General features: G+C 36.9%; 1 protein-coding gene across 5 annotated transcripts in view; it reads left to right on the plus strand.

Annotated features, from left to right (window-relative positions):
* The window catches only part of LOC147418249 (vesicle-associated membrane protein 721-like), a 62,295-nt gene extending 48,282 nt beyond the window's left edge, over nt 1-14,013 (plus strand). For 2 of the 5 annotated variants that reach the window (XM_086507633.1, XM_086507637.1), the window contains 3 exons: nt 5,035-5,115; nt 7,361-7,417; nt 7,525-7,803. In XM_086507633.1, coding sequence (XP_086363759.1) covers nt 5,035-5,115; nt 7,361-7,417; nt 7,525-7,668 — 282 coding nt within the window. In that variant the 3' untranslated portion in view covers nt 7,669-7,803. Of the gene's footprint in view, nt 1-5,034; nt 5,116-7,360; nt 7,418-7,524; nt 7,804-13,737 lie in introns of those variants that run through there. The other 3 variants (XM_086507634.1, XM_086507638.1, XM_086507636.1) reach the window with 3 other exon arrangements.
* Nucleotides 14,014-15,711: the final 1,698 nt, after the last annotated feature.

Raw genomic sequence — 15,711 nt, forward strand, 5'->3', positions numbered from 1 at the left:
TATGTTGTAACCATCCTCATTACAAAATTAATTGAGTAGGCATAGACTATTCACACACACATCCATTGTTGCCAAAATTTGAGTCCATTCAAATGGCTCAAACAAATGCTCCGGAAAGGGTTCATGTATATATGCTTCCTCTATCCTTTCTAAGATACATTCTTCTCATTTTAAACTTCCCTTTTTTTAGGCTCCACATATCCAAATAGGTGTGTCTTTGTTTAACGAAGATGACAACTTTGATTCAGCTGAAGAGACTGAGTCAAAGTCTTGAATAGGTGTTTTCATTACATCTCTATAAGTGTGATCTTTCAAATTAACCCTTTTGATCCCACTTGCTTCAAGTACAAGTAATTGTTTTCCCAATCTTGAATGAGTTGTACTTGCTGCATGAATGGACTTCTCAAGATGATTTCATGATTAAGTCTCTGTCCAAAGTCCACTATCACAAAAGTATGTTGATAATCAATTCCACATGAACTAAGTATCACTTTTTCAAGCAATCTTAAGGGTTTTTCTATGTAATTTCATTGGAGTTTGTCTACTAACTGGTTTTTTCCATGATTCTCATACTGCTTTTGTGGCTATGGCTATGCCAGCCCCACTGTCCAATATCTCCATGGTTTCTACATTATTATATCTCACCAAAAGGGTTGTGTTTCCTTCTTCCCCCTCGTGGTATTCTCTAAATTTTTTCATAGAGATGCATCTAGTCTCCTTGTTATCCAATTCATGTTTCAATTTACCCAAATTCTTTGTGATTAACCCTATTATCTCTACTTTTTCTAGAGTTTGTTTCGTAAATCATTCCATAAATATGGTCTAATTTTCAATAGTTCTCCCAAGATAAGAGTACATGAATGGGTGTTGACATGATTGAATGTATGTTGTCTACCTCTAGGGTCCGTTCCACTCTTTTTACCCCCTTTTTACCTAAGTGGTTTTGCACACTATTGACTCATCTTTGTTGTCTCCTAAGTAAGAGGGTAGTGTTTTTAGAGACAATGGTTTAGACATTGCTAATGCTTCAGAACCACAATCCCCATACAAGGATTGTATATCCATGTCCATATCATGAGTTAATTTGTCTAACTAGACTTTCTTTATAGGAGCTGATTTCAAAATTATGCTCCCATCATTAATTTCTCTCACTTTTTCTTATAAATTTCATGGCCAGTCTTCCTCCACAAATGGAATTCCATCTAAAGCATCTTCACTGTCAGGCACTATGAGTTTTGGCTCTTTAGTTTCAAGGTGGGGTTCGACCACCACTTTGAATTTCTGTTTATTGGTTTCTACCACAAGCTCCTCGGGTTTTTCTATACTCTAAAGTTTGGGTTTTTGTTTTTCCAGCATTTCTTGACTAATTCTTACCAAATTTTAATAAGCTTCAAGCTTAGTTGCTTCCATATCTGGAGAAGGATAGTTTTTCCATCTGTTTTTCATATTTTGGCTTGCTTTAAGTTCCCCTTGAAAAGCTTCCAACGTTGCATTGATTGGCTCAAAAAATTTGATTGGATTTTTGTTTTTTCAGCATTTCGTGAGTAATTCTTACCAAATTTTGATAAGCTTCAAGCTTAGCTGCTTCCATATCTAGAGAAGGATAGTTTTTCCATTTGTTTTCCATATTTTTGGCCTGCTTTAAGTCCCTCTTGAAAAGCTTTCAATGCTACATTGATTGGCTCAAAACTTTTGTCTACCAAAATTGGTCCTCCAGATTTTATTGTGATTTCCTTGATTTCACTCTCAGATTCTTTCACTTTTTTCCTAGAATAGGTTTTTGGCTTTTTCCGCGATTTCCTCCTTTTGTTTCTGTTTTCTCATCTCATATCTTTGTCTTCTTTTCTTGGTCTTTTACGAGGAATTTTTAGTCTTCTTTGATTTGTCAAAGGAGTTATTTTTCTTAGCTTGGGCTCTAGTGATCATCTTGATTGAAACAATAGGTTCACTTCCCAAAGAGCTACTAGGTGTCACTTGAACTAGATTCACCACTGCTTTCCCCTTGTTTAATGGATTTTTTGGACAGTCTTCAGGGAAGTGTCCTCCTTTTTGCAAAATTGTGTACAAAAAGCTTCAACTGGATTAATGTTCTTGTCAGGTTCTGGAAATTCATTTTTCAAATGATCATCAACACCACAATTATGGTAGTTTCCAATCTTTGACTTAATCATGGGTCTTACGATTGGAGGTCTAACACCTTGATTAGCTACAAAGCACAACCGTGTAAGCTCTGTTGTAGCATAAGACATAGGCTCTTCCATTGAAGGTAGATGCGAATTATACCACTCTCCTTCTACCATTACGATAGATGGACTAGGCTCAACATAAGGTGTAATAGGCACTAATGCTTGTTCATCTATGACTCTTTCTAAATGCATGTACTTTAGAGGCACTGCATTATATCCAGGAAATGGAGGTTGTTGACCCAATAGTGGTTGTGGTCTTTCCATACCCATCAATGGTCTTTATACTGGGGCCATATTAGGTTGATATGTATACATGGGTTGTCCTTGTGGTCTCATAGACACATATTGAACATTTCCATCCTACTTTGGTCGGTAATAGCACTCATTGGTCTCATGGTTTGTCCATTTATCCTCAATGAAACACCATTCTTGCATCCTAATTGGTTGTCCCTGTTGAGGTATCCCTTGGCCAGGTCCTCTCATAGGAGCTTTCAGCATATTATTCATCATTTTGGTCATCCTTTTGAGCATGTTTTCTATGGTTGTAAGTGGTGATCCATCACATGTTCCCACTTGTGTTGGTTTTGTGGATGTTGTTCTCTCACTCTAATATCCTTAGGGACATCTCCTTCATTGAAAATATCACAATTGTCTCCCAAGTCAATAGCATTTGATTACACTCTTCTAGGGTTGTATGCTTCTTGCTATACAGTATAACATGAAGCTCTTTGTTGAGAAATCCTTCTAGAAATTATGACACTAACCTTTCTTCTGCTTGTATTTCTAATTATGGGCATCTTGCAATATATTGCTTCATCCTAGTTGCACAATCCCTAACAGACTCACCTTGTTTCTGTCTGAAGCTATAGATTTGAGCTACCGTGTTATCTTTGATCCAAATTTTGGAACATGCGGCTATGAATCCCTGAGCCAGTGTATTTAAATCCATGATTGACCTTGGTGGAATGTTTTGGAACCATGACAAATCTTTTCCTTCTAAATTAATTCCAAATCCCTCAAATTGAGTGTGGAAATCAAATAGGCATTTTGCTCTTAGCACTTGCTTGAAGCTAGCTAAGTGGTCATATGGATCCCCACATCTACTGTATTTTTTTATCCATCTTTGAAAATCAGTTGGTATGACATGTCTGTTTGGCGCAGCCCCAACTCTTCTGGCAGTTGGTCCTGTCTCGAGTCCTTCAAATCAATCTGTTGGAAATAGTGACTCATGTAGCCCTGCACTAGCTCTAATGTCACTCGGTTTTTTTCGTGATGAGGTAGGCTTGGGTTTTTTTAATATTTCTCCCTAAATATATCTCCTGAAGTTCCTCTCTTGGAGTAGGATCGGGTCCTTGCCCCAACATTCAAACTCCTATAGAGTACCCTTGGTATTTGGTCTGCTCTACCTCCTCAGGACTCATCATAACAAAGTTATTGTTATAACAATCCCTATATAGGTAAGATGGTAGACCTTCTGAACCCTTGTCCTTGATCTTGAAGATATAGATGATCTTCATGGATGCTAACTACCTCGCTTGGCATGCAAGGTCTATAATGATCCTTGACATTCCTATCCTCCCATCAATAGACTCAAATCCTAGGCTTATGAGTGCTAAGCCGTTTCAAAGCTTTCGGATCAACTTGATTGTATCCCTTGATATCTAAAGTTGGTGGACCTTCTTTTATTACCATATCTAGAATTATTGTATTCACTTCTAACCCCATTTGTCTATCACATATGAATTTTTTTCTTTTACATACTGAGTCCCGTTTTTATCCATATACATTTCTCCTTGTTTGTTTTCTCTTATTTCCTCTTCAAACTCTATGTCATGGTCATCAATGCGAATGGTATACTCTTCATTAGGATCCAAGTAAACCTGAGCTCCATGGATGTTTTTCTTACAAAAGGTGAGTATGTGCTTATATCGCACTGTTGCTCCAGCTCCTGACTGAGTCAAATAGGAAGACATTTTAGATGTTGAGTTGGAATAAGTGTTTGGGACCTCTTCAAAGATAGTGCCCAATTGATCACCTTAATTCACACTCTCTACGGTGGATATCCTACTAGTGGTCTCTCCAAGTAGGCATTGATTTGCTAGTGCACAACCAGATCTAAGGTTCATATACGCTTGTTAAGATCTGGATAGAGTACTTACCGATGGATTGGAATGTCATCCATTTTTCCACTTGACTTGAATTCAACTCCTGTCAGCTCCCAATTCTTTGCCTGCAGCCTCGTTCTTGTGTCAGTTTTAAGCAAGCTAACTGTTTTCTCTCAAAGAATGTACAATTTTTGCTATTTATTGTGATTGGTTTGTGTATATGACTTCAATCTGAGCTGAGTCAATAAATGAGACTTCCAGATTCTACCCTTGTAGAACCTAGAAACTGAGTTAACATGTATTAATTTGGATCCAATGGAATCCAAACTTGCCCAGTGACCTTGTATTATGTTCCTCTAACACTGTACAAGCTCAAAAGTCCAAAATATTGACTTTGGGACTCGGAAGTAAATAATCATGATTATTTACTTTTCTCAATTTTTACACTTTTTAGGCTTGTTTTTCCACATAAACATCTTGTTGTAGTTGCTGTAAAAGTTTCATTGAGTTTGAACAAGATTTGTCCAAGTTATCAATCGTTAAGTGTCCGTAGACTTGATTTTCAAGAATATGGCTTAAGTCTCACTTTTGTGATCCAAATTTTATATTAGTCTACTTATATGCTTGACCTTGTGGTATACTTAGTTGTGAAAAAAACTCAAATCTGCGAAAGATGTAAATAATCATGATTATTTACTTATGGGACTTTTTAGCTTTTTTTTCTTACCAAGATGATGATACAGCCAACAGGTAAAGAAACTCAACTTAAGCTCCCTAGCAAAGTTTCACCAAGTCTGGATAAACCCTTCTCAATTTGTCAACAGGTTTGTGTCCGCAGACTGTCTTTAGAAAACTGGCCACAATTTGCACTTTAAAGATCCAAATTTTACCAAATTTGATATGAGTGGTCAACACAACATGATAAAACCTGTGGAATGCTTGGTTGGCCAAAAATACTTGAAAATTGGATAAAAGTAAATAAACATAACTATTTACTATTGTCAAATTTTAGCATTTTTTATTATCTGAGTATACACACATATTAAACAATTTAAACTAAGCCTCTACGCCAAGTCACACAAATTTAAACAAGATTTATCAAGTCATACTAAATTTCTCGACAATCAATGCATATTTCAAAATTTTATCAAGTTTTTTGTCTGTTTTGTGATCCAAACTCTATGAGCCTTCACAAAAGATATTTGTAATCGTGTATAGAGTCTCTGGTATTAATCTTGATCAATTTTGAGCCAAATGTAAATAATCACGATTATTTACTTGTGGCCCAAAATAAACATTTTTTCAACTTTTTCAATACTTAGTCTTTTGTGACATGTTTTAAGCCTCTCAGTCAAGTCAAAACTTAATTTGGCCTTAGTTCTCAAGAAAATGTAAATAATCTGAGTTTTTTGTCAACTCTTAAAAATTTACCTCAAATGCATCCTTATGCTTACCCATTGGTTCATACAACTTTTATGAGCATAATCTCAAGCCGGTTTCAGTGGGTTGATAGTTTCTTGATGTTGTTTCAAGCCGTAGACCTGAAATTCTGTAACTTTACAAAAACAACTCACAGATGATTCTTTTGGAGTGAGCAATGATTTGAGATCCCACTTTGGATTCTACTTACCCTACTTCTAGGTTCTGCTACAATTGGGTTGTGGAAGATGTCCACAAAAACGTTTTTCTTGTTTTTTATGGTTTACTGAGCATTGAACCTAAAACTTGTTTTGTCCATCAATCATTCTCAAAATCCCAACCTAATCCTAAAATCCTACAACGTACTTAGCAAGTACAATTTACTCCCAAGCTACCTCTACATAGCAAAAGACAACACTCTTAAGCTATGCGGTTTTAAAGAGGAAGTTTAACTATAGATGATCCTAAAGGAAGTTTAAAAGACAAATACACTAGATACTCTTGTTTTCCCTAGTTTAGGTCTACTCGTCCCCGACAGCGGCGCCAAATGTGGATGGGTTTCCTAACCTCACTCTTATCTTATTGCAGACATAGCAAGAACCAGGAAAATAATTGTTAATCCATGGGACCAATATGACTCGACTAGTGCAGAGAGGCTACAAGAGGGTGTCAATCTCTTGGAAAAAAATAGACAACTCTCATCTAACACAAGCTACACTCAAATGACCTAAGTCATCAAAAGCTAGTGGCTAATTACAAGCAAACCATGATCGTTACAGCATCAAATGACATCCGAATGCTATGAAACTTCAAAACAAGTATATAAAACCTAAGCACACATGCTTATGGTCTCAAATCTCACTTTTGATGAGTTGCAAAAAATGTGATCATTAACAGAGTGAGATTTTGACCTAGTCGTTTCTGACCCCGAACACATCTAAATGCTTAGCAATGATGCCCCAATATCCCGCCTAAACTTACTTTGTGATTTTTTAGATTAAAATTCTACTTATGATGAAATTAGGCTGCAGGTTGGTGACGTCAAATGCTACAATTTATCATGATGTGTTTACGTTAATGCGTAGAGCTCTTACCCTGGTTGCAATGCAACATATGGAACTACAATGTGACAAGCAACAAGGGATATAGAAGCACAGAGAAGGAGAGAGGAGAGCACCGTAAGCCCACACTGTGTATTTCGTATCCCAAAAAGCTTAATAATAACTTTACAAAATTGGCTTTTATACTTTAGCCAAGGTTTCTTAGGCAAAAACCTAATCACCTAGGAGATTTAACTAAGGATAAATTGATACAATCTGGAAGCTTATAGCTCTGGCTCATAGATTACAATATCCGCTCGTTCAATAAGAGTTACAATATTCCCCATTTATCAAAAGAATAAGTGTTTTTACAATGAAGCTCCTTAAAAATGTTACATGAGTTAGATTGCTGCTAACATGATCTTATGCTAATATATATACACTCCACTCACATTTTCAAGTATGGATTAATAATAAAAAATCCATTCCAAAATACAAGGAATGATATTATGAATGTCTGCAAAACATTTCACTTGTTATGTTTTCCCTCTATTTGTGTATATCTAGTTCACTGAAAAAAAAAAAAAGTTTGATCTGAATTTTTGTGTAGGTTCATGAAAGCCAAATAAGACTACAAATTGATGAACTTGAGGTCTTACAAGCACAAGTATGTGTCAATAGAGTTTCCCACATCAGAATTATAGTCACAACAATAATGTGCTACTTCTACTTCACAATATGTATTTCTAACATAATTTTTTCTCTACTCTATAGGCGGAAAATTTTGTGCGACAAGGGGAGAAGCTGCATGATAAAATGTGGAAAAAACAAGCGAGAATAAAACTAGTAGTTGTAATGTCTTGTATCCTTGTGGCATTTATTATATGGGTTGGTATCTGTCATGGAATAACATGCTAGCACATAAATCATTGCTTTTCAACAATGAACTTGATTCACTTTTAAATGACCTACATGTTGTTGAAAAAAAAAATGGTATGATAGAACAAACATTGCTTCCAAGGGTGAAATATCAATGTCATGTTTGTCTTCCAATTATGTAACACCAATGGTGGATGTTCCATTAATGTATATAGTTATTTTTTAATTCATTTATACATTTTGAATTTATCTAATTACTTTAACACCAACTCATTGAAGAAAATATGGTGGACCTAAAAATCGTTGCATGTGATCATGTACACTTTAGGGTCTCCATTGATCAAGATATTACCCAAGAACAAAAATAGAGCAAAGTAGAATATTGAACGAAGATGACCAAAACTTTGATATTGAATCATAATAAAAGAGATAGAAGACATATGATTCTTGAAAACAAAGACTTTTCAAAGTCAATTTTTCTCTACAAGAAAATTTATTTTCAAGTAGTTACATCCTTGATGCTATGTCTCTAGTCTCTCTAGCCTCATGCCAGTTGTAAAGATTCCCCTTGCATGAATGCATCCTTCCAAGCTATGTGCACTACGAGTCCACTACTAGTGCCCAAACATCCATGCGGTACCTTTTACTCATTATTTTGCAATAAAATAAAAAGGGAATCTAGTGACATTCCCAATAAAAAAACCCATCCATAATCTCGACCACCTTCTTGACAGATACCAAATTAATTTTGCCAATGAAATACTGTATTTGATAATATTCTCATGTTATTTGTTTAACACACAAAATTTAACATCCGTAAACAATCCCAAGAGACTATCAAACTGTATCAGTGAGCAAGTGATATCAAAACTTCAAGTGACAACGTGGTGGTGAAGGAGTGGAAAGCTCCAAGTGTTTTAGAATAGACACTACAACAAGTGGATGTGATGCAATAAAATGGAGTTTGTTGTGCAACCAATGCCCAACTTTCATTGATATGAGACCAAAAATTCATGTTGGCAAGTGTAACTTGAGCAAGGGATGAGACCCTAACGTTATTTTGTGATCAAAATATTATATTTAAGGATTTTATATGTATATATTAGGAGGGAGGAAAAATTCTCCTTTTTTCTCCTTCTCTCTCTCTCTCTCTCTCTCTCTCTCTCTAGCTCGTTCTTAAATAGATACATATATATGCACGTGGGTGTTTGGGTGGAGCCGCGGGGGGGGGGGGGGGGGGGGGGGGGGGGGGGGGGGGGGGGTAATGTATGTTGGAGCTATATATACCAACCCCTATGCTATATATAGATAGGAGTCCCCATTATATATCTACACACAATGTGTAGAGTCTACATACTTTTGGGGTTTGCAGATATGGAGTCGTCTTGCTCTCTCTCTCTCTCTCTCTCTCTCTCTCTCTCTCTCATCTCAGTTTTCCTCCCTCATCAACATGGTATCAGAGCGGTGGTCGCATGGGCACACTCGACAATCTTGAAGATCTTCAGTACAAAAAAGATGAGTTATTTTAATTTATTTTTTAAAATTTAGTTTTGTTCTCGCTGCTCTTTTGTATGGACAAAGAAAAAGTGTTCAAGCGGATTTGTAGACAGCATAGCTTTCATGATTGTTTTTGTAGAAAGTTGAGAAAGCTGGACATGGTTAATCCAACAGAGGCAAGGTGGCTTGTATTTGATCTTGTGCTACGTTGATTTTGAGAGAATATCCTCAACATGATCGCCCTCCTCTGGTTTGTCAGGTTGTGTGGTGTCGCGGTTCAATTATTTAGAAGTTCTTTGTTGGTGTGCACAAACCAACAACCTTGGAGAGTGTCAAGAGGTTAAGACAGAGTGATTATATATATGTATATACAATAGATGCTGTGTGGCAACGTGTTAGGAGGTTCAAACAAAGTTTTGGGAGATTCAGTACAAGAAGCAATACTGCAGCAGTGCTGCTGTGCCTCGTGTGGACTATTGAAACCGTTGGCTATTTTTACCATGCCCCAACCTTTGCAACTATAGTTTCTCGTGAGGGCTACTAACCCCAACAATCTATTTTTTTGTGCCCCAATTGGAAACATATATTAAGAAAATTCTTGTTATTTTGTTATACTTTTTAAGAATAGGATATTGCGTTATTCTGAGCCGAGTGCCTATGCAAGGCACGTAGAACACGGAGGACTTTTTTAGAGGCAATAATGCTAGCCCGGATGTTTAGAGGGTTTATTAAATGACAATGGTGCCAACATAGATTTTATCTTCCAGCCAGACTATCGTGTTTAGCAGCAATCTTGCTAGTGTAGATTGTATAATTTAGCTACATTAGAAAATTTGGACTCACAAAGGGGCCTTATAAAGAGTTTGACTTCCTCTCTCATGTCCAAAACGGGCGTGCGGTAATATTTTTGCAAATCAACTCTAAACTCGGTGGAAATTTGGCAGTTAGAATCTACTCTTCAAGCTCTTTCTATTGATATATAGCACGTCACGAGATTCCTCATATTTTGAAAGATTCTATTTTTGATTCTCTAGATTCTAGACGGAGTTGTCACATCACAAGAGAATAAAAAATAAAATCTTTCAAAATATGAGGAATCTCATGGCGTGCTATATATCAATAGAAAGAGATTAAAGAGTAGATTCTACTTGTCAAATCTCCGCCAAGTTTAGAGCTGATTTGCAAACATTTTACCGCACGCCCGTTTTGGACATGAGAGAGGAAGTCAAACTCCTTATAAGGCCCTTTTGTGAGTCCAAATTTTCCCTAATGGGATGTTGTGTCTAGGGTCTGCTTAGCAGCAATAATGCTAGTGTTGATTGTATAAACTAGCCAGCCTATCATGTCTAATCTCTAAATGCAAACTTTCTCTATAGTCCGCAAGCTCTCTTGTGAATCCTCTATGTTCCCTCTCTACACGCTCGAGTCTCGAGAGTCGGAATGCAACTTGTCCAGTTGGCCATCATATTCAACTAGCTCTAGCTAAATATGACAGAAAGGCTCCTTCTAAATATTTCACATTGGGAGATGCGGCACATCCAAGAGTCCACCGCATATTACTCTCAACAACCGGCTTCATCGGTTGATGGTAAATTTTCATGCCTTGGAAAATTTTCAAGGAAGCGGGTGAGAGGGGGGTGCTTAAACCAAAAAGGGATTAAACACAAGAGAGGATTTGGACCCAGATGCATGCACATAGACTCAATTGCTAAGCTAAGGTTGTGGGGTGCTCAGATGTTTCCTGTTAACAACTATACTTTGAACTCTTTGTGCAAGAGTTTAAAGAGATGCATCTAGTGTGTGTGTGTGTGCTGGGGGGGTGGGGGTTCTATGTGTATAGGCACCCTGGGTTATCGGTAGCACATGTATGCATAGAGTTTAATATCTACATCAAGGCCATGAGGGCTAGGCAGGGATTGTGCAAGGATGACAAAACGTGGGTGATGCTGGTTATAATTGGGTATGAATATCGAGGTAGTGACATAAATTTTTAGCTAAGGTAAACGACTACAATGTGCTCAAGGCAAGTAGTGCTAGCAATGGCAAGCTTAGAACTTGTTTGTGAGCGTGTTGAATGCACCATCCAAGGCAAGTGAATGCAAAGGGGCCTTAGTGGGTCAATGGCTATAGCTTTGAGACTGAAAGGAGAGTGTGTGTAGGGAGGCCACATGGCGACAAGAATATGTGTGTGTAGTAGCTTGTGAGGAACTGGGCTAGAAAAACACATTTTTCATAACAAGTGAAAATAATGGCAAGCTTGAAACTCTTTCGGTTTTTAGGTCAAAATTTGTAGCTTTTATGAGTAATTACACTAAAACTTGTGTAAAATTTTATGTTTTCTTAAAGGCAAGCTCAAAATCTAAATGGGATTTTACAATTTTTAGTCGATTGAAATGCATTGGACCCAGTTTTTTTCAAACACTCATGAGGAGAAAAATGAGGGCAGGTTATGTTGACTAGCGCAATTTCTTTCTTATAAAAAATTCATTTTGAAAGCTTGTTTCCATGGCAAGGCAAGTAAAACGATGATGTATGTATGGTGTGTGGCTCAAGAATGACCGTGGAGAGCGAAGAGAGTATTGTTTGGCTTATGAAAAAAGGAGAAAGCTATATATGCATGCTTATTTTGTAGAATCACCGAAGAAATCACACATTGATGTTCTGTACTATACTCAAACATGCAACCAATCTAGGCTTCTATTGCAATAGAACACACATATTCAATTGAAAAAAATTCCACATACTCTAGTGATAATTGCAATCCATAAATTCATTTCAAGCCAACTTTAGTGCACACATATCATGCCACAAGCCGATTATTGCAGAAAACTTAAGCCATCAAAAATTTAAAAACTCTAATCCCTTTGTGCACATCATGAGCCCATTCCCTTGCCGTATTGCTTTCAATTGGAGTTCAAGCACTTGAGATGAAAGAATTTAATATGCACAAAGATTGGTTTCAAATCCATCAATTGAGGATGCACACATAAAAAATGAGTGAGCACATTCTTTTGGTCTAACTCAATCTTGATTATCAATCATTGCGAAACCAATATCTCATATCTCAAAGACCTAGTCATCCTAACCCAAATGGATTTGTCATCTCAGTTTGCATGGCTACACATGAGTGAAGATCGGTTACAATTAGGCACACAAATGAATGCAGCATTGCCATGTTCATCACATTAATCAATTACTAGAATGTTAATACATTTAAAATATCCACAATATAGCTTAAATTGAGTTATCTATCTCAATCTTCAACCCATTTTTTGATACACATATCAACCATTTGGGTAATGCATCACCGTAATTGGTAGAGACTACCAATTACTCATTCATTCACTCAAGAGTTGATTGTGCATGCCATTGATTGACACACACACCCAAATTCAGACCAAAAGTTTATGCAGTTAATTCGTCAATGTCCAATGAATTTCTTTATTTGCATACCCGATTAAGCATAGATGGATGCACACATGCTCAATTTATAAAAATTTAGCCTTAATTTGACCTAATCAAGCAATGCACACACTCTAGAATTAAGCACATATCCAATTTGGCTCAGTTGAAAATGCAATTAGGCTTACACCTAATGATTACACACACATTTGCAACAATCGACAAGCATTTAGCTGACCCACTCAACCATCAAATCATTGAAAATCAAGTGGTCTTGAATGGACACACACTCTCAAATTTTGCCCAATCTTTTGGCTAATAGACATATCCAATGATTGGAATTACCTAGAATACACATCAATTACATGGTTTTATATTAACATATCATCAATCTTCCAAATTCTATGCATGAACACACTCAAAATTAGGTGCACACTCCTAAATTTTATGGAAAAATCTTTTGGTGCCCTACACACACATGAATTCTTGTTGGAAACTAAGCCACACACATGAATTATCAACCAAAATTGACCATAAGTTTCACTGCAATTCAATCAAATTAAGCACAAAGTGTAGGTGACTTCATTTACACACATAACTTTAGCAAATGATTAGCACACAATGGAGACTCATTAAGCAATCAAGAATTCAGTTGAGCAAGTTAGTGCACTTACATTATCAACACATTTCAAGTCATTCCTTGCTCCACATGCATGATGATGTATCATTGCACACACAAGTGTGTGCACCACCAAATTGAATCCAAAATTGACCAATGTAGGTTTTAAATCAATCACTCAAAATAAAGTATTAGGCATCTATATATATCAAATTCTATATATATCAAAAGTAGGATGCTTTTAGGATTGAACATGTTGTGTATAGTGCGGTTAACACAAAAAGTTGATTAATTGATCAAATCATCCTCTAATTAGGAAATTATTTTAAAATTATACTTCAAAGGTTAGTGGTTAGGGTAGTGAAATTAGTCAAAAGTAGTGAAAACTAGCATGAAATTAGTAAAATTAGCATGAAAATGAAGCAAAATTAGTAATGGTTAGTGTGAAACCAATGAAATTGGGGGTTTGAGATACTCATAACTAAAAAATTAGCTTCAATTACACTAAAATTGTGCTTCACATACTCAAAAGTTGATGATATTAAAGGTGAAAATACTCTATTCTAAACATTTTCTTCTCACTGGCTTAGGTCATCTATCCTCATAAATGGAGTCAAATGTTGGGGTCATCGTGGCATTGTCCTAATCAAAATTGATGATTAAAAAAACAATCCATGAATCGGTACCCCAGCTATCACTTGGAGACATGAGCATCATCGGATGCATCAAAATAAAGGATTCAAAGGATCCTTTTACCTATCATAGAGACACTACAAGAGGCTCTTTAGCGTAGCAACACTCGTAGTGCCATGCTGAAATGTGGAAAATTATCGATGTCACTACAAGATGTTGCTATGACCGTTGCTATATTCTTTCTTACATAGCCACGTTGACTCTGTAAAAATAATGCGAGATCGCAAAAATACTCATTTCTGTAGATCTGAGAAAAAAACTCATTTTTGTAGATTTGAGTTTTCGTGATCTCTACGAATAGGTATACTCGCCCCTCCCCCATCTCTCTCTCTCTCTCTCTCTCTCTCTCTCACACACACACACACACACACACACACACACAAGGAGAGGAGGGAGATCCAAGTATGCTCCTTCCCTCTCCTCTCTTGCATTTTCCCTTCCCCCCTTTCTTTCTCTCCCTCCCACACACACACACACACACACACTCACACACACACACACAAGGAGAGGAGGAAGATCCAAGTATGCTCCTTCCCTCTCCTCTCTTGCATTTTCCCTTCCCCCCTTTCTTTCTCTCCCTCCCACGCACACACACACACACACACACACACACACACACACACACACACACACACACACACACACACACACATTGTGTTTGTTTGTGTGTGTGTGTGTGGTTGTCTTAGAGAGAGAGAGAGAGAGAGAGAGAGAGAGAGAGAGAGAGAGAGATGAAATGAAATGTTATATCAAATATAACGTCTTCAAAATGACAAAACTATGTATGGACCAACCTGATGAATTCCTCGTGGATCTAGTCTAATGTCTGTGTTGTTCAAGAAAGTAGTGCATCAATCGGTGAAGATCTTTGTCAATGTCCGTGTTTGTAAATAGACATATTGGGTGTCTCCCATATTGCACTAGAGTAGTCCCGATCCTCTGATGGAGCCTCAGTCAATGTCATGGACATCTAGCTCTCCCAAGCTCGATGGCTCTGTCAACTAATATATCTTTAATGTGTGTGTGTGTGTGTGTGTGTGTGTGTGTGAGAGAGAGAGAGAGAGAGAGAGAGAGAGAGATAAATAGACACACGTAGACATGAACACACATACATTAAGAGAGAAAATGAGAGATAGAGAGTAATATATAGATAAAGAGAGATAGAGAGAGGGAGAGTCATAGGCTTAGGATTTAGTTTTTATATGTAAGTTAGAGTTTATGTTTAGATCTAATGTTAGAGCTTTGGGTTTAGGTTTAGGATTTAACTCTATATTTAAGGTTTAGAGCATAATTAGGCATATTTAAAGGTAGTTAGTGATTAGAGCTTAGGCTTAGATTTAAGATTAGATTTTTTGGATTTAGTTTTTATATTTAAGTTTAACTTCAAGATTATGGTTTAAATTTAGGTTAGGTTTATGGTTATGTTCGCAGTAGTTTGCATGTAGCTCACATGTGCAAATGGCTCGCAGACAAGCCCTTTGAGTATGTGACCATGCAGCTAAGTAAAGAGCAAAGATTGTAATTGAAGCCACCGTTTTGTGGGTTGCGCAATGCGAGAGTGCAAAGGATTCTATAGAGTGCTTTGAAAAAGATCTTTTTTATGCCCCAAGATGGAGTTTAGAAATGACTTTCTACGCTCTTCTCTCTCTCTCTCTCTACCTCTCTATTTCTCCCTCTCTTATTCTCTACGGATGTGGCACTAGGTTGAAAATATTTCAACAACACAATACCGCAGAATGGAGGCAGTCATGTACTATGCACAATAATCCCTTGAACAAGGAACTTCTTTGAAGAGATGTTGAGCAAGAAGCATTATAAAGAATCTTTTCTTCAAAGCACTCTAGAGAAGGGGAGCACTCTCGCACTGCACA

Source organism: Adiantum capillus-veneris, chromosome 30 (assembly GCF_014529385.1).
Source record: "Adiantum capillus-veneris isolate H3 chromosome 30, ASM1452938v2, whole genome shotgun sequence".
Lineage (NCBI taxonomy): Eukaryota > Viridiplantae > Streptophyta > Polypodiopsida > Polypodiales > Pteridaceae > Adiantum > Adiantum capillus-veneris.